The sequence below is a fragment of the Saccopteryx leptura genome, chromosome 4, assembly GCF_036850995.1.
Source record: "Saccopteryx leptura isolate mSacLep1 chromosome 4, mSacLep1_pri_phased_curated, whole genome shotgun sequence".
Lineage (NCBI taxonomy): Eukaryota > Metazoa > Chordata > Mammalia > Chiroptera > Emballonuridae > Saccopteryx > Saccopteryx leptura.
The window spans coordinates 29655745-29675217 of NC_089506.1; the positions used below are offsets into that span (position 1 = coordinate 29655745).

General features: G+C 43.1%; 1 protein-coding gene across 2 annotated transcripts; it reads right to left on the reverse strand.

The window, feature by feature from the left end:
• Positions 1-6775: 6775 nt before the first annotated feature.
• LSM1 (LSM1 homolog, mRNA degradation associated) lies at positions 6776-19444 on the reverse strand. Of its 2 annotated transcripts, XM_066380347.1 has the most exons (4): positions 19229-19444; positions 14288-14356; positions 12030-12145; positions 6776-7269 (listed from the first exon to the last, which is right to left on the reverse strand). In XM_066380347.1, exons 1-4 carry the CDS (start codon positions 19272-19274, stop codon positions 7099-7101), a joined length of 402 nt encoding a protein of 133 aa, XP_066236444.1. In that variant the 5' UTR covers positions 19275-19444; the 3' UTR covers positions 6776-7098. The 2 variants fall into 2 exon arrangements, with proteins under 2 accessions (XP_066236444.1, XP_066236445.1); XM_066380348.1 differs by lacking the exon at positions 14288-14356.
• Between the last annotated feature and the right edge of the window lie 29 nt (positions 19445-19473).

Here is a 19473-nt window from a genome sequence, read left to right on the forward strand (position 1 = left end):
AAGTGGGAAGTACAGAAGCAAAAATTGCAATTAGGAGCCTCTTACCACTATTGGTTATACTCATATGTCCTTTAACATGATAGGACCATGTTCAATTTGCAAGCCATACATCCTTTTGGGGAAAACAAAGTTTACAAGCCAACACAATGGTAGAAAGATGTCTCTACATATTAAAAGGCATTCCTATATTATCTAGTGTTCATCTGCTATCTCTCTGTCCAGAGTCACACGTGTTAACCACACGTATTTACATAGGAGAGGTAGTTTTGGTGGGGACAGATGCCCGCAAATGGCTCATTGCTATGAGAAAAGGTTTATTTTGGCTTTTCTCTCCCTGCACCTGGCTAGCCATTACCCTTTTCCCCACAGGCATGGTGGGATGTCTGGGGATCCATGTTTTCCTCCTTTTGCATTTACAATACAATGCCAAGGGCCATCCTGACTATGCCAATCACACAGTACAGAGACTATTCTCACAATTTCTCTGCACATCTTAACCCAAATCAACAAAATGTTTCTCAAGCCTCCCAAAATATTAATATTAATTCTATAGCTTTTGGTACTTTACAACACCTGTGGGTGAAGTGGCTCAGTGGCTTCTCAGGAAACACCACCTATCTTTGGGTTTATTGGAATGGTAGTGGGAATGCTCTGAACTGGAGAGGAGAAAGCATGGGTTTTGTATCCAGAGACTCTCACTTCTTCTTTATGATTGGAGCCGCTCACTTCTTTAAAATAGGGGTGTGTTTTCTTTTTCTTTTTGTAATCCTTTCAGGGTGGTTATACAGCTTAAATGAGGTAACAATACATCAGGATGAAGTCCAGACTTCTCAGCCCGACGTCTGGGCCCTCTGAGTTCTCGGGCTGGCTGTCCCCTCCCGCAGTGCTCAGCGTCACGCTGGGTGCACGCCGTCTGCCCGCCCACGTGAATCTTCACGTTCAAGGCAGCTCCCAGCATTGTCTGTCCTCAAGGGCTTCCCTTCTGGCCTCCTCACCCTACTTTTGTTGTTGTTTGTTCTTTTGTTGTGTTTCACCCTTTCTTTTTTTAAAGATTTTATTTATTGATTTGAGAGAGAGAGAGAGAGAGAGAGAGAGAGAGAGAGAGAGAGAGAAGGGGGAGGATCAGGAAGCATCAACTCATAGTAGTTGCTTCTTGTATGTGCCTTGACCGGGTAAGCCCAGGTTTTTTTGTTTGTTTGTTTGTTTTTTTACAGAGACAGAGAGAGGGATAGACAGGAACGGAGAGATGAGAAGCATCAAACATTAGTTTTTCATTGCGCATTGCGACACCTTAGTTGTTCATTGATTGCTTCTCATATGTGCCTTGACCGTGGGCCTTCAGCAGACCGAGTAACCCCTTGCTCGAGCCAGTGATCTTGGGTCCAAGCTGGTGAGCTTTTGCTCAAACCAGGTGAGCCTGCGCTCAAGCTGGTGACCTCGGGGTTTCCAACCTGGGTCCTCGGTATCCCAGTCCGACGCTCTATCCACTTCGCCACCGCCTGTTCAGGCAAGCCCGGGGTTTTGAACCGGCGACCTTAGTATTCCAGGTCGATGCTATCCACTGAGCACCACCAGTCAGGCTCAGCCTACTTTTTAGTTAGAATCCAATAAGTTTCCCTCTGGGCCCCCTTGATAAATGTTTTTCACCGTATTAATAAGACTATCGCCCATTTCCCTCCCCCTGTTCCTCACCACACACACGATTTGAAAGATTTGATTTTTTGAGTAGTTTTAGGTCAGCCACACTGAGAGTAAGGTGCAGAGATTTCCCTCCCCGACGCAGTTTCGTATTATTTCGTATCCGTAAGCTCCATAAGGACTTGGATTGTCCCAAGCTTTTGAATACCTACCTAGCACTTAGTTAGCATAGTACTAGATAAGGACTAGACACTGAATAAATGTTTTAATGATTTGAAAACACAGAACCTGGTACTTCGTAGATTCTCAGTCAACATTGACTTTTGCCCCCATCTCTTAATGGTGGCCAGTCTGGTGGTGGAGGGAGACCTGGACTGCTACAGGGTATATTAACAGTGAGAGAACGACGTGTTTTCCTCCCACGGGGCCCTTGTGGGTGGGCAGAAGGAAGAAGGTATTGATTACATACGTGTTATATAATCCAGCACTAAAACTCAGAGAATCATACACTAAAAACAGCGCATTTTCTGGATGTAAATTAGATATCTGTTCATAAAACTGGGTTTTAGGACTCCCAATCTGGGTTCCTGACGTGGACAAGTACCCGCATCGAGCCCTGTCTCCTCCTGTAAGCCCAGCTACTTGTTAGCTGGCGCCCTCATAGCACACAATTCCCTGTTATTTCCGGAGCAGCCACCGGAGGCCATTTTTTTTTTACCCCCAGATCTAGCCAAGTGGCAGCAGCAGCTACTGGGTGGCTGGTTAGGGGGAAATTTTTTTTTTTTTTTTTTACTACAGCTTTTTAAAAATTTTACTTATTCATTTTAGAGAGGAGAGAGAGACAGAGAGAGAGAAGGGGGGAGGAGTTGGAAGCATCAACTCCCATATGTGCCTTGACCATATGGGAGTCAAGCAAGCCCAGGGTTTCGAACCGGTGACCTCAGCATTTCCAGGTCGACGCTTTATCCACTGCGCCACCACAGGTCAGGCTAGGGGGAAATTTTTTTAAAAAGGAGAATGGGTAGAAAGTAGGAGAAAAGAAGATTTTATTCTCTGCTTCCCAGTCTCCTGGCAGAACCCGAGGAGTAGACAGGTTAAGTCCTAACCAGGCAGCCTGCCCCTGAGTTGGAGACAGATGAGTAGCAGATACACTCCATTTCCTAGGGTTGGTTTTCTAATTCCTTCAGGCTAGAAGATCTGGTGGTGGTGGTGCTGGGGGTGGGGTGGGCAGGGGAGTTAGGAAAACACGCTCTGCTTTTGGCTCCTTTGTCTGGATACAAGCTCTGTAAAAAAACAGCCAAGAAGCAGCCTGCTGCTCCCCCGATCTAGGGGACTCCCTGGAGGGGTGATGTCAAGGAACGGGGCACTGCAGCCCAGTTCTGCCTGGAGGGCAGTTGGGAGGAAAACAGGCATTGGAGTATCTGTTTGCTTCTAGCAACCCTGACAAGCCCTCCCTCACCCCAGCGCCACGTTCCCCTGGAATGCTCTTCCAGACATTTAACACTGTCTCCAAACTCTTCACACCTGGGAGTGCCATGGGCTACAGTGAAGGCTGCCCAGACAGAACAGCTCCGTGTTCAGTGTAAGGATTCCTACCAATTACTCAACTCCTGGCGGCTCAGTGGGTCCAGCTGTCCTCATCTTTTGGTACCTAATTGGTCTCTCAAGTATTTGGAGCCTGAATTCACTGCTTGCTTCCAGTCATCCATCTATTCATCCATCCTTCTATCCATCCTTTGAAACCTAAAATATGCCAGACATCATTCTAGATGTGGGAATATAGAAGTGAACACGACAGACAAAAATCCTGTCATTAAAGGTTTACATTTTAGTGGCCGAGTGGAGTAGACAGTAAGTAAAATTGATGCCAGATTATGATATTTGCTGGAAAAGAAATTGATGGAGAGAGGGGTGTGCTATTTAAAAGAGGCAGTCGGAGGTGAAAGTCGAGCAGATATCTGAAGATTGTGAGGGAAGGACCCGGCAGCCATCTGGGGCAGGTGTGTTCCAAGCACAAAAACTGCAAATTCTAGCCCCATGCAGGGCACAGGTGATTTTCAGTGAGGTGAAAGACGGGCAGTGGATATATACTTCTTATTGCAATAGCACATAACAATTTTCTACAAGCTAAGGCAGTTTTCAGATGTTTCTGACAGATACCCACAGTAATATATATTTTATATATGTATACAATATCCATATGCATGCATGTTTCACACACAACCTGATTTTATTACGTATTGTGAGGAGCCACTGAGCCACTTCACCCGCAGGTGTTGTAAGGTGCCAAAAACTACAGAATTAAAATTAATATTTTAAGAGGTTGGAGAACATTTTATTAATTTGGGTTAAGGTGTGCAGAGAAATTGTGAGAATAGTCTCTGTACTGTGTGATTGGCATAGTCAGGATGGCCCTTGGCATTGTATTGTAAATGCAAAGGGGAGGAAAACATAGATCACCAGACATTCCACCACCCCTGTGGGGGAAAGGGTGAATGGCTAGCCAGGTGCAGGGAGAGAAAAGCCAAAATAAACCTTTTCTCATAGCAATGAGCCATTTGCGGGCATTTGTCCCCACCAAAACTACCTCTCCTATGTAAATGCGTTGGTTAACACGTGTGACTCTGGACAAAGAGATGGCAGATAAACACTAGATAATATAGGAATGCCTTTTAATATGTAGAGACATCTTTCTACCATTGTGTTGGCTTGTAAACTTTGTTTTCTCCAAAAGGATGTATGGCTTGCAAATTGAACATGGTCCTATCATGTTAAAGGACATATGACTATAACCAATAGTGGTAAGGGGCTCCTAATTACAATTTTTGCTTCTGTACTTCCCACTTACAAAACTATAAAAACTAAGTAGAACAAAGGCCAGCGCGCTCTCCTGTCGGAGTTGCTGCCGCTTGGCCAAGCTAGACAATAAAGCTTTGATGTGTAAATGATGGACCTTGTTCCTGTCTTCAATGTTTCGGGTCCCTCCGAATTAGGCTTAACATATTGCACTGTATTTTCTAACCTATTCCAATTTTTTAAAATGCTGCTTATAATTCACTAAATTCACATCCAAAACCCAGTAGGGCCAGACCAGGCAGTGGCACAGTGGATAGAGCGTCGGACTGGGATGCCAAGGACCCAGATTCAAGACCCCGAGGTCGCCAGCTTGAGCGTGGGCCTCAACTGGTTTGAGCTAAAGCTCACCAGCTCGGACCCAAGGTCGCTGGCTCGAGCAAGGGGTTACTCGGTCTGCTGAAGGCCCGTGGTCAAGGCACATATGAGAAAGCAATCAATGAACAACTAAGGTGTTGCAACGCGCAACGAAAAACTGATTGATGCTTCTCATCCCTCTCTCTTACCTCTCTCTGTTCCTGTTAAAAAAAAAAAAAAGGCCCAGTAGGTTGCAACCTAGGTTTAAACTTAAGTTGAGCATGTGCAGTCTCATTGGCAAAAACTTTACCTCTCTTGATTTAACATAGTCCTGACAGGTTGTCATTGTTAGGAGTCCTGGCATCAGTACAGCACGTGCCTGTGAGCTGTCACCGATGACATTACTGCTCAGCTCACATGAACTCCAAGGTGAGGGCTCAGACTAGATTCTCTCCTGCAACTCATAATAGTTGCTTCTCACATGTGCCCTGACCAGGCAAGCCCAGGGTTTTGAACCAGCAACCTCAGCATTCTAGGTCAAAGCTCTATCCACTGCGCCACCACAGGTCAGGCACAAATTTCTACTTTAAAATCAACTCAATGAATAGCTCGGCAAGTGACTTACAGGCATTTGGGGCAGTTTTATAAACATCTGAGCTCATAAAATGTTAAGTATACATAATGCTATAAAAGAATTCAGACATAGGAATTGCATGTAAATCTTATGAAAAGAATGTCTTTGCTTAACATTATGAAAAGGCAACACCTGGAATAACTTTCCAGTTAAAAAAACTGAGAGAGAGCTGACTGGCTCAGGCCCAAGGGGCCAGGTGAGGAGTCAAAAAAAAATTTTTTTTTTAAAGATTTTATTTATTTATTTATTTTAGAGAAGAGGGGAGAGAGGGAGGGGAGGAGCAGGAAGCTTCAACTCCCATATGTGCTTTGACTGGGCAAGCCCAGGGTTTCAAACTGGTGGCCTCAGCGTTCCAGGTCGACGCTTTATCCACTGCGCCACCACAGGTCAGGCCAGGAGTCAAAATCTTAATGTCTCCTAAACTCCTAGTTCGGAACAGTCTGCGGAACTACACTCCTCTCTCCAGGTCTGTTAGACTCATTGTGCATCACCACAGTGGTCAGCTCGGAAGAACCTGGATGTATCCGTTACTGCAACACCATTCTGCTTGTGCTCCTTTTTGAGGACAACAGTGTAAGAGGGTAGGACTCAATCCAATGACTAGAAAACTGAATTAAATGATCAGGTTTAGAGAAGGCGTCGCCATAGTAAAATGCTGGATCTCACGGGAACCTAGGTTTTTGAATAGCTGCTGGTAAACCTGGAACAGCAAGTTCAGCAGTGACGTTGTTTCTCAAACCTGAGGCTTGTTAAAACCAGCAACAGTGCAACTTCACTGAAAGCCTCTTCCTGAAGGCTAGAATGTGTTTTTCTTATCAGTGGGGACAAGAGGACCCACAAGATATCTAATATGAAAATACATAAATACATATTGCTTCTTAAGTAACAACTTGGAAATGTGGCAGAGGGCAAATCCCAGTGTGTGGATTGTTTATCCCTTTGAGACCAAATTTTTTTTTTTTACAGGGACAGAGAGAGAGTCAGAGAGAGGGATAGACAGGGACAGACAGACGGGAACAGAGAGAGATGAGAAGCATCAATCATCAGTTTTTCATTGCGACACCTTAGTTGTTCATTGATTGCTTTCTCATATGTGCCTTGACTGTGGGCCTTCAGCAGACCGAATAAACCCTTGCTCGAGCCAGCAACCTTGGGTCCAAGCTGGTAAGCTTTGCTCAAACCAGATGAGCCCGCGCTCAAACTGGTGACCTCGGGGTCTCAAACCTGAGTCCTCGGCATCCCAGTCCGACGCTCTATCCACTGCGCCACCGCCTGGTCAGGCGAGACCAAAATTTTAATTTTGTCTGTTCACTGGAGGCAACTAAAACTTAGGAAATAACATGACAGTTTTGAGAATCATACTTTATTTACACGCAAATGAAGACTGTTCCCTGTAAACACCGACTGAGGATGAGAAGGGCGATACAGAGAAGCAATGCTGGCTCCAGGGTGGTGTCTGAAAGGAGTCCATCCAGCTGTTTCTTTAAACAATGATTTTGTTATTAAAAAGAAAAAAAGCCACATAACTTCTTCATGTTGCATATGTGACAGAATTCAAAAGAAAACTGACTTTTCAAAATTTTACAGTCTCCAGTCAAATTCGCAAGGTGACTGGAATGTCACTTCTATTCAGTGACAGTCCCTGCTCCCCAAGAGCAGTGGCCCCTGAGCGAGGGTTAATACTCATCCAGAGTATCTGCTCGCGGAATGGAGAGACCACGATCTTTCAGGGCCTGAACCTTCAGCTTCTCGGCTTCCAGCTTGGTCTGCTGTTCTACCCTCTGTTCCTCTAGGATTTCTTCAATCGACACTTGTTGGAGGGGGGTGTCACTCTCCTTTTCCAAATCCTACAAAACAAAGAAGTTTGGAAAAACTTCAATTGGTGACCAAGAATAGAAAACATTACAGATCTGAAGGCAAATGGATTCCCATGTCAGACTTAGGTTATTTTTCATAATTGAGACATGGCTGAAATATTTTTCTCCTAGGAACAGTACAAAGAAATGATCACACTACTACAGAGTGAATACTTACATGAATGTGGTAATGAGGGATCAGTAACTGTGTATAACAAAGCTCTAGGTGTCTGAAGTCCTACATTAGTCAAGAGTACTTTCCTTAAAAAAACAAATAAAATAAATAGGGCTATCTCTCCAACCCCAGAGAATCTAAGAAAGAGAAGTTACCAAGGCCAAGACGGCTTTAGATAAGTTTTGTATATTTATATTTACATTATCAAATTCAGCTGAATTTCTGGGGGGTGTTGCTCAGTAAGAAGGTAAAGAACACTGAGTCAAAGAAGCACCCCCCCCCCCAAAGGCAATAAACTGTCCCTCTGTTGCATTAACTAAGAGACTCCTTTCCCTCTATAGCAACAAGTCTTGCAGAGAAAACCTCAGCAGACCAGTTAGATTACTAAACCAGTTTGGCCTCAATATAGTTCTCTGTTTTAATGACAATTTTTTTTGCTTTCTAAAAAATTTTTTTTCTCATTATTAAAAAAAAAAATACACGCTCATTGTATGACATTTAAAAACAAACAAGCAAGAAAAAAAAAATTTTTTTTAAATCCTTAATTCCAGTACGGAGGGATACCGTTTTGGTGACTATCCTTCCATCTTTTTTCATGTACCTACTGACTTTATAGTGACTATATTTTTTCACTTAATATGGCATAATATGCTTAAGTTTTATTTTTATACACATTATACCATTTGATAAACCATCTTGTAATGCAGAATCTTGCTATAAAAGCATATATTATCCACAGATTCAGTTAATTCTTTTAAAAATGAACATAAGGTATTATTCTGGTTTTTTTTTATAACTGGGAAGTCTATACAGACAGGGTATTCTTATTTCTTTTCCTCTTCTCTTTCAGTGATAAAATTCCAGGAAGGCGTTTCACATATACAAACTCCAGATGTCCCAGCCTATCACTGCATACTAATCTACAGATGTCACCAAGGCCTCAGGACCCACAGGCTGTAACATAGCAAACGGAGGACTCTCACCAGAGGACTCTCACCAGAGACGTCAGATGAAAGCCACACAAATTACATAAGCAAACTCTGCCCTAGGTCAAATGTTAAATGCACCCAGGAAAGTATATGTTATCCAGTGTAACCTGCCCTCACAACCCATGGGTTGCAGTGGAAGGGAAGATAATGTTCTTAGCTTGGCAAACTGCCTATTGAACTTTTCAGTGTTATTCAGTGAGCTATTCATGTGGTTGTGATAATGCTGTTTCCCAACAATCTGTCTTGTTAGTTAGTTAAGACTTTGTACATCACCATCCTTGAGGCAGAATCCAGGGACTTCTTAAGCAATGCAATGTTTACAGAATCTACATGGTTTCTGGGTATGACTTTCCCTAGGGTTAGCACTTAATTTCTTCAAACTATTAATCCATATGACTATTGATTCATACAACTATGGTATCACTGTAAAAATTCTATAGCATCCAAACCATAATATATAAAAAGAGTACTTTTCTTCCCAAAAAGGCTCCCAGGAAACAATGAACTTTCAAGAACAATCACAAGTTTACCTCTACTCACACACATATATATCTACACAGGGGCAATTTGTGCCAATGTGCCTGCCACAGAAAGTATGTTACTGTTCACTGCTATAAAACTGAAGCAGAATATGTGTAAATATTTTAACTTAAAATAGCAAAGTAGTATGTTTCCTCCTTAAAAATTAGAATCAGAAAAATATTAAAAAAAAAAAAGGAAAAAAATAATCATCCATAATTCTACTGTCCAGAGAGGTGTTGGCCCTTAATATACTGGTAGACCACTTCACAGTCTTTTACTGTCCTCCCTCATACCTCTGCGCACATAGTGCTTTATTTCAACCTTTACATAATAGAAGGAGATGATCATTTCTGCTGCATGAACATGCAAGAAATGATAAACAAAAATTGCAACCACAAAAAATATTTTGAAAATCAGAAACAGACATTTCATAGAAGCACTTAGGCAGTACTGATGAGTGATTTCTAGCTAGCTATTTCAACACAAGGTCTCTGAACCAATCTGACCCTGGCAAAAATATCTCCTTATTTTCTCAAATGGCTTATTAAAAATAGCTATAGACCAAATCACTCCACTCAAAAGACTTCCACAAATCTGATTTAAGAGATGGCAATGTATTGGGAAACTTGACTGAAAACTTTAAAAACAAAATAGGAAAAGATAAAACCAAGCAAAGATCAAAGTTTTTTTTTTCCCCATTTTTCCGAGGCTGGAAATGGGGAGGCAGTCAGACAGACTCCTGCATGCGCCCGACCGGGATCCACCCGGCATGCCCACCAGGGGGCGATGCTCTGCCCCTCTGGGGCATCGCTCTGTTGCATCCAGAGCCATTCTAGCGCCTGAGGCAGAGGCCAGCCTGAGGCAGAGGCCACAGAGCCATCCCCAGCGCCCGGGCCATCTTTGCTCCAATGGAGCCTCGGCTGCAGGAGGGGAAGAGAGAGACAGAGAGGAAGAGAGGGGGAGGGGTGGAGAAGCAGATGGGCGCTTTTCCTGTGTGCCCTGGCCGGGAATCGAACCCGGGACTCCTGCACGCCAGGCCGACGCTCTATCGCTGAGCCAACCGGCCAGGGCCAAAGATCAAAGTTTTTAATCTTGACTTTCCTTGCAAACTCAATAATCAGAAGAAGCAAGATCAAGTCAAAGGTATTAAATAAGGTATTTTAAAGTAATGTTTAATGTAAAATATGAAATGAGGTTTATCTTTTTAAAATACTGAGTACTTCTAATAGTTTTATATATAGGGTTGGGCAAAAGTAGGTTTATAGGCCTGACCTGCGGTGGCGCAGTGAATAAAGTGTCGACCTGGAAATGCAGAGGTCGCCGGTTCGAAACCCTGGGCTTGCCTGGTCAAGGCACATATGGGAGTCGATGCTTCCAGCTCTTCCTCCCTTCTCTCTCTGTTTCTCTCTCTCCCTTTCTCTCTCCTCTCTAAAAATGAATAAATTAAAAAAAAAAGTTTATAGTTGTGATTATGCAACAGTTTATTCGTGTATTATTATTATTATTTTTTATTTATTTATTTATTTTCATTTTTTCGAAGCTGGAAATGAGGAGGCAGTCAGACAGACTCCCACATGTGCCCGACCGGGATCCACTCGGCATGCCCACCAGGGGGTGATGTTCTGCCCCTCTGGGGCGTCGCTCTGTTGCATCCAGAGCCATTCTAGCACCTGAGGCAGAGGCCACAGAGCCATCCCCAGTGCCCGGGCCATCTTTGCTCCAATGGAGCCTCAGCTGCGGGAGGGGAAGAGAGAGACAGAGAGGAAGGAGAGGGGGAGGGGTGGAGAAGCAGATGGGTGCTTCTCCTGTGTGCCCTGGCCGGGATTCAAACCCGGGACTCCTGCACGCCAGGCTGATGCTCTACTGCTGAGCCAACCGGCCAGGGCCTCGTGTATTATTATTAATTACTCTAATAGTTTCCATATGCAGCGAAATCCTACTTTTGCCCAACCTGTATATGTTTTTCTAATAGCTTTGTATGTCTATGTGCATACACGTATGTATATATGTTTGTACACCCACACAGACACACACATACCCCTATGGTAACAACACTTTAGAAGATTTAGTTTTTTAGCTGACAGCTAGTCCTCCTCCTCATTGGTTGAGCTAAGGATTCAAGTGTAGCTGAGCTCCATTATCAGGCTAGTTCACAGAAGTCTTCTCCTACATCTCACCCCCTTCTCCTCCTTAAAATACTATACATGGGCATCCCCTTGTATATGCAATGCCTTTCCTTACAACCACAGCTAATAACTTTATGTCATAAACAACTACTTGTAACATTTGTTTAAATGACTGCAAAATACAGTGTATATAAATCTTACTTTACCCAACTTATTTTTTTCAGGTTTTTCAATTTTCTGTTATAAGAAATAGCAGAAATAATTTATTAATGAACACATTTATAGGATGGTATTTTTTTTAAAGTATTTTTTAAAGTCTTTATTTTTATTTATTTATTTATTTATTACAGAGACAGAGAGTGAGTCAGAGCAAGGGATAGACAGGGACAGACAGACAGGAACGGAGAGAGATGAGAAGCATCAATTATTAGTTTTTCATTGCGCTTGCAACACCTTAGTTGTTCATTGATTGCTTTCTCATATGTGCCTTGACTGCGGGTCTGACCGAGTAACCCCTTGTTGGACCCAGTGACCTTGGGTTCAAGCTGGTAGACTTTTGCTCAAACCAGATGAGCCCACGCTCAAGCTGGCGACCTCGGGGTCTCGAACCTGGGTCCTCTGCATCCCAGTCCGAAGCTCTATCCACTGCGCCACCGCCTGGTCAGGCTATAGGGTGGTATTTTTAAAAGATATCTGGTGAAATCAATATTTTGCTGTTAATGGGATCAACTCTTTAAGATGCCGAGGGGCACTGAAACAAAGTTAATTACTCTCTGTACCTCTCCTTTTACAACCGTGGCTTTCCTAAACCAATCTGGCGCTTTCCCGTGAGAAGCGGGGTGAAATGTGGAAAGTGTATTTTTCCTTCTTGAAAAGACAAAAAGAAACCTAACTAGCATGATTATCCAGACCCACAGCAGCTTAACAGTTTTCACTTACTATTTCTCCCAGCAGGACCACATTTTCTCCTCTGACCACAAAAATCCCTCGAGGAATATCACCGTATTTTTTGCCCACATGAATACGCTCCACAGTCTGATGCAGCACTAAGTTAGCTATAAGTGTATAGGGAAGAAACAAAGATATTAAGTTCAAATCACTGGGTAAAGGCCCATAACTCAGTTATTTTGAATAGAAAAGATTTATCTAAACATGATTTCAAAACTTTGTAATTCTGGGAAAAACTAAAATTTCAAACAAACTTCTCCTATTTCATTACGACACACTACTTAGCCCTTTGAGTAGTATAAACATTCATTCATGTACGTCCTCCTGCCTCCTGACCATCCAGAGTACGAAACGATCGTACATGTGTAAGGCAACATTAAAAAAAGGCAAATGTATGTTCTTCTTGTTTCCATAAATCGGTTATCAAACAAACATGATTTTTTTTTTGAATTTTGAAGAGTTTTATTGAAGGAGGAGATTTGTTAAATATGCCGGCTGCATATGGCTAACACGGGGCATAGCAGACCCAATTGTGCGCACAAACATGATTTTAAGTTAATAAAATTGTAACTGGAACTAATTTCATTTTTTGAAAAAACAAAAAAACTCACTCCTGGGGGTCAGCGAGCATGAAAAACACTACTCAAAGAGTTAAGAGACTTTTAACCAATTGCAAACTGAGAGAGAGAGTTTGGGCTTATGTTGCACAAATACCGTGGTCCCCAACCTTTTTTGGGCCACGGACCGGTTTAATGTCAGAAAATATTTTCACGGACCGGCCTTTAGGGTGGGACGGATAAATGTATCATGTGACCGAGACAAGCGTCAAGAGTGAGTCTTAGATGGATGTAACAGAGAGAATCTGGTCGTTTTTAAAAATTAAAACATCGTTCAGACTTAAATATAAATAAAATGGAAATAATGTAAATTATTTATTCTTTCTCTGCGGACCAGTTCTGGTCCACGGCCCCAGGGGTTGGGGACCACTGCACTATTACATGAGTGACGGTGGAAAAAAGAAAATTAAAATGATCAGTTAATTGCCAATATCAACATAGTTGTAAGGAAATATAAATGAAGGCACTGGGTAGATTCTAAACAACTGCAGAGGTTAAAACTCTTGTTGTTTTTAGAAAGAAACAGTTTTTCCATGTTGTCTGGGTATTTGTGATGATTTATCAAAGATTTAACTTTGTTTCAGTATTTAAAATTCATTTAACCCAATATATGCGTCCATGAATACAGCAAAAACCTATTTTTCTACTTTGTCAGAATTTATTGCTTTTCCATCAAAGGCGTCTGATGAATTTGACTTAAGATTTAGAATCCTGATGTTAAGAGAACTATTTTTCTTTTTTCCATTGGTACCATTTGCCTTAGTTGAAGAAAGCAGCTGCCTATACTCTTTATCGTCACTAACTCTTACAAGTGTTTCAGTTATGTTTTTTTCTTCCTCATGCCCAAATCCACTGACCTAATAGATGTGTAACAAATGCTGATATGAACTGAGAAGTTTCTTGAAACAGAAGCAAATAGAGATCTCTTCAGAAAAGTGTGAGATGCCAAAGACTGAGAATGCTGAGTCTAATGTACCCCTAAGTATAAAATCTTGAGCTTAATTTTGGGATCCCTAACAAGCTTCAGAAAACGCCTCCTATTCAATTTTTTATTTTATTTTATTGATTTTTTAGAGAGAGAGGAGAGACAGAGAGAGAGAGAAGGGGGATGAGCAGGAAGCATCAACTCCCATATGTGCCTTGACCAGGCAAGCCCAAGGTTTCGAACCGGCGACCTCAGTGTTTCAGGTCAATGCTTTATCCCACTGCGCCACCACAGGTCAGTCCAACTCCTATCCAATTTTCATTGGACAGGGAGGGATTATCTTCAGTACACGAACTGCTCTGAAGAGTAGTCACACCCAAGCCAATGTACAGATGAATAGCTTTTTCAGTGGACTGAGTTTATTTCTATCTTTTGGCTCCCTCTAATGGGGAAAATAAAAAAATACTCCAAAACACTGTAATCCTATGTTCTAGTGAAAACCAGTTTTAGAAATACAAACTTGCAAATAGAAGCTTTTGAACCATCTAATCATAATTTAGGAAGCAATGTTGTAATAAGTCAAAACAATATTCCATTGTTACTCATGAAAAAGTTGCAGATAAATACGTTACAATATAAATAATGAAAAATATAATGGGTAGCTCTCATTATCCAGAGTATAAGAGAAGTCTGTAACTAATACATACCAAATTGGTCAATGCTTCTCAAAAAGCCTATAAGTGTCCTTCCATCTCGAAGCAGGACCAAGTGCTTTTCTGGGGACAGGAAAAAAGATCTTTAAAAAATTAAAACTGGTAGCTTTAGTAAGTTTACAGGGTAACAGCAAAAATAAAGTTGGCAGTTTAAGCTCTACCACTTCCTTTCCCAATGAATTTAAGGTGGAGTTCATAGGGAAATTAGAGGGAGGACCAAGGTAGCCTGGGGTTTAGATTAAAACGGTGATTTTCTTTTTTCTTTTTTCTGAAGCTGGAAACGGGGAGAGACAGTCAGACAGACTCCCTCATGCGCCCGACCGGGATCCACCCGGCACGCCCACCAGGGGCGACGCTCTGCCCACCAGGGGGCGTCGCTCTGCCGTGACCAGAGCCACTCTAGCGCCTGGTGCAGAGGCCAAGGAGCCATCCCCAGCGCCCGGGCCATCTTTGCTCCAATGGAGCCTTGGCTGTGGGAGGGGAAGAGAAAGACAGAGAGGAAGGGGGGGGGGTGGAGAAGCAAATGGGCGCTTCTCCTATGTGCCCTGGCCAGGAATCGAACCCGGGCCCCCCGCACACCAGGCCGACGCTCTACTGCTGAGCCAACCGGCCAGGGCCAAAACAGTGATTTTCAACTGGTGTGCCAGGAGTTTTAAAACATGCATTATCTATTAGTCAGGGACAATGGCCTCTTCGCCCTTAGATTGTCAAATTAAAAATAAAACAGCCAACACAATGGCCACCTGGTAAGAATCAAAATTATACCTTTTCTGGTATGCTGCAGAATTTTTGTAGTTTATGTGTGGCATGAGATGAAAAAGGTGGGAAATTGCTGGATTAGGTTAGTGGTGAAAAGAATGAGAGCAGTGTGACAGAGTGGAAAAAGGACAGGGTGAGGGCCAGGAAGCCCGACCAGCTCTAGACCCTAGTGTTTGAAAGTTAATCTGTCCTACCCTCCAATAGTGTCATGTCAGCTTCTACACCTGCAAAGTGAGAAATTCAGTCTGGATGATTTATTTTTTTAAATCAAGTGAGATGGAGAGACAGACTGTCATATATGCCCCAACCAGGATCTACCTGGCAACCCCTGTCTGGGGCTGATGTTCTGCCTATCTGGGGCCACTGCTCCATTGCTCGGCAACCTGGGGCCAACTTGCTCATTTGAGCCATGGCTGTGGAAGAGAGGGGGGCGGTGGAGAAGCAGATGGTCACTTCTCCTGTGTGCCCTAACCGGGAATAGAACCCAGGACTTCCACACGCTGACACTCTACTGCTGAGCCAACTGGCCAGGGCCCGGATAATCTTTATGATCTTAATTCTAGGATTGATTCCCACTCTGAACTTAAGAAAAGATCCTATTTCACACTTTGGAATCAGGGAAGGTTTTAAATAAAAACAATGCTCCAGACATGTAAAAGGAGGATGGTGACAATAAGCTAGAGCAACAATTCAGTAATATTTATTAAGAGCTATGCGCTGTTCTGGGGCTTAGATATATAGTAGAGAATAAAACTCAGACTATCACCACTCTGTGAATTTATATTCCTGGTGAAGGAAGGCAAACAAAAGAAGCTACTGTGATTAGTACAATGGAATAGTAAGACAGCAAGACAGTATGATGAAAGAGAAGGAGCTACAGAAGATAGAATAGTCGGGGAAACCTCTCAAGAGGTGACTGAGCTGACTGAAGAATGACAATAAGCCAGTCACTAGAATAGCTAGCAAAGTTCTTTTTTTAAAAAATATTTTATTTATTGATTTTCGAGAGAAGAGGGAGAAGAGGAAGAGGGAGGGAGGGCAAGGAAGGGGGGGAAAGAGAGGGGGGGAGGGTGAGAGAGAGAGAGAGAGAGACGGGCAGAGAGGGAAAGAGAGAGAAAGAGAGAGAGAGAGAGAGAGAGAGAAAGAGAGAGAGAGGAAGCATCAACTCGTTTCCCGTATTTCTCTTGACCAGGCAAGCCTGGGGTTTCGACCGGGCGACCTCAGCATTCCAGGTCGTTGCTTTATCCACTGCACCTTTCGTTCATTTAATGCCACGCATAAAGTACTTTCTAGATACAGAACAGAGGAACAAGCCAATGATTCTTCCCTGAAGGAATTTATAGCTGTATTCCCTGAAGGGTTTTATAATTTATAATTAGGCTATAATTAAGCACCAAAAGAAAGTACTTCTTAATTATACGAGACTTAGAGAAACTCTAGCTGGAGGATATATCTGAGTTGGTTCCTGAAAGGTAGGTAAGGAGGGAAATCTGTAATTAGGCAGGAGAAAAAAAGGACTAGTAACCAAATGTTTGGTGAAAAGTTGAGGGTGTGAAGGGAAATAACAGGAATTTAAGTAAAAAAAGAACTAGGAGCAGGCTGTTTGGATTTGACTGCATAGGGAATAGAAACCATTGAAGACTGAACTGGATATAAAGGGAGAGCGGCTGAGATATTCCAAGAGTCTGAGACATAAAGAGAGACCTGAACCAAGGTAGAGACGAGAAGGAAGATGATGAGAGGGCTAAGACTCAACGGAAAAAGGTGCAGGTGTAACAGGATTTGTTAACTAATTGAGTTTGTATATGAGGGTAGGTATGAGACAGTGGGGTGCAGAAGAGATGAGTTAAAGAACATGTAAGAATTTTGAGTCATCATGTCAGGGAGGACCATTTACCAAAAGTTGGAAGAAAGAACAACAAGCTCAGGACAGAAGGTTATCAGCTGTTTGTAATTCTGAAGTGCTGTCAGGACACTTACGTAAAAATGTCAAAAGACAGTGGGAAATGTAAGACTGGAATGCTAAAAAGGTCAGAATTAGGGCAATTTTGGATAAGGCCACAAAGAGGTGATACAATTATTAAAGTCCAGAAGATCTCTTAGACTTAAAGAAAGAAGCAAGCCAAAGATGGAACCTAAGAAACAGTAAGAGTTGGACAGATAAGAAAATCAGCAAGAGCCAGTGTTAGAGAAATCAAGAGCACAGATTAAGAGTCCAGTATCACAGTGTAATACTATCACAATGCTGCAGAGGGGAGGGGAGAACTCAGAAGAGTTCATCAGACTGCCGGCTTTTAAGAATAGAGCTGCAGCAGCATGTGGATAACAAAAGTCAAATTGCAGGGGTAACGGAGGTGGTCAGAAAGAGTCCAAAAAGAGATGACTCGAGAGGTTTGCGGGTGAGGATATAAAAAAGAGGGGGATGGGAGCATTTGATGGGGAGATACAACTGGAAAACAAATTGAGATGGATAGACAAGAACAAACATGGAGAGAAGGGTCCAGGGAGAGAGAGATGGTATGAGAAAAAGGATATTAATGGAAGAAGGTTCCAGAAGCCGTGGGAGGAAAGAGTAAGGAAAAACACAGACTGCAAGGGAGGAATACTTCTGACTCAAACAAGAGGATGGGGAAAATACTAGCAAGACTACCAAGAGGAAGAAGGTGGGAGGGGACAGTCAAGGGTGCATAAAAATGGTTTTGAACTTTGCAGTAAAAAAGGAGGCTTGGAATCTACAAAAAAAAGTTAGAAGGCTTGAAAACAACATTATTTTTAATAACAATGTGTTAGGACCTCAAATAATTCAGATATATAACAAGAGAGCTGAGGGAAAAAGGGCATCCTCCGACAACTGAAAGTTAACTTTTCATTACATTACAGATAGGCTTGAACAGTAGTTGTATATATGAAATTAGTCCAGACCTGGCCGGTTAGCTCGCTGGTAAAGCATCAACTCAGCGTGTGCAAGTTCCAGGTTCGACTGGTGGCAAGGGCACACAGGAGAAGCAACCATCTGCTTCTCCACCCCTCCCCCTTCTCTCTCTCTTCTTCTCTCACAGCTTGATTAGGTAGCACATCACCTAGGGTCTGGGCACTGAGAATGACTCCCTGGAGCCTCCACCTCAGGTGCTAAAAGTAGCTCAGTTGGGAGCATGGCCCCAGATGGGAAGAGCATCGCCCCAGACTCGGGTTGCCCAGGGCACATGTGGGAATCTGTCTATCTCCCTTGGAAAAGAAGAAAAATATGTAGATTTAAAAAAGATTTCAGATGAAATAAGTTTAATTATACACTCTTTAATTTGCATACATAGTAACTGTGGAGACTTGTAATTTGGTTGAAACTCTTTGTAAACCATTTTGCAGCAACTGCAAGTTATTAAGACACCATACGATTAAAACGATTCCAAAAATGTTGCCTGGGAAATAATTCACAGATGAGAGTGCAGCAAAAGGAAAAACTGGACTACTAAGTGGCTCTTCTTTTGCATAGGACCCAGCACCTCTTTCGGACAATGACTAGGAATAAGGGAGTTCTTCTTAGTAAAAGCAAAAGAAAATTGTCTAACAGAAAAAAAATATATAAGTCTGAAGTGAAACCTTTTCAGAAAAGTCATTACCTTCTCTGGCAATGAATGGTTTCTACTACCATAACCCGAAAGGACTGACAACCCTCACGGTTAAGTAACGCTGCAAATGGCTGCAGAACATAAAGTCTATGTTTACTGCCAATTAGGTCTAAACGCGGTTGTTTTAACATTTCATTTCTTGATGAATCCTTTAAGTATTCTCATCCATCTATCAGAAACAACCTGGTACTTGGAAATAGCGCAGAGAAAGTGGACTGGGCAGGGTCAAATTTCGTGTTCGGGCCCCACTAGCCACGTCCCTCGGAAGCGGGACTGAATTCCACAGCTTGTGGCTGAGCAGCCCGTGAGCTGGGGGAGGCTGCGAAGGACAGGACAAACGTAATCGAGGTTGCAGGCTAGGAGGTGGGCAAGCGGTGTGTCCCCGTGGCTCCTCCATGCCGTTGAGGGTGTCAACGCCTAACATCCAGTGCTGTGCGAAAAACACACCGCTCTCTGCCCCACACCCATTCTACGAGCTCTCTCGAAGGAGGCACCGTCCGGGAGGAAGGGTCTCACTCCAGACTTCACCCCAAGGAAACGAGCAACTCACTGTCGATGTCCTCGATAAGGCTGGCGGTGCCGGGCATATAGTTCATTTTGGGCGGAGATAAGGCTGCAATGTACAGCGCGGAGGGCCAGCGCGTCCAACACCTCCGTCCTCCTACCGTAGCTGCCGCCTCGGCGGGACCGGGACAGGTACCCGTACCGGGACCAGCACTTCTGCCCCGGCTTTCTGCCGCCAGGACTCGCCGGAAAGTCCTCCATATTATCCCCACCCACTTCCGGTATCACGTG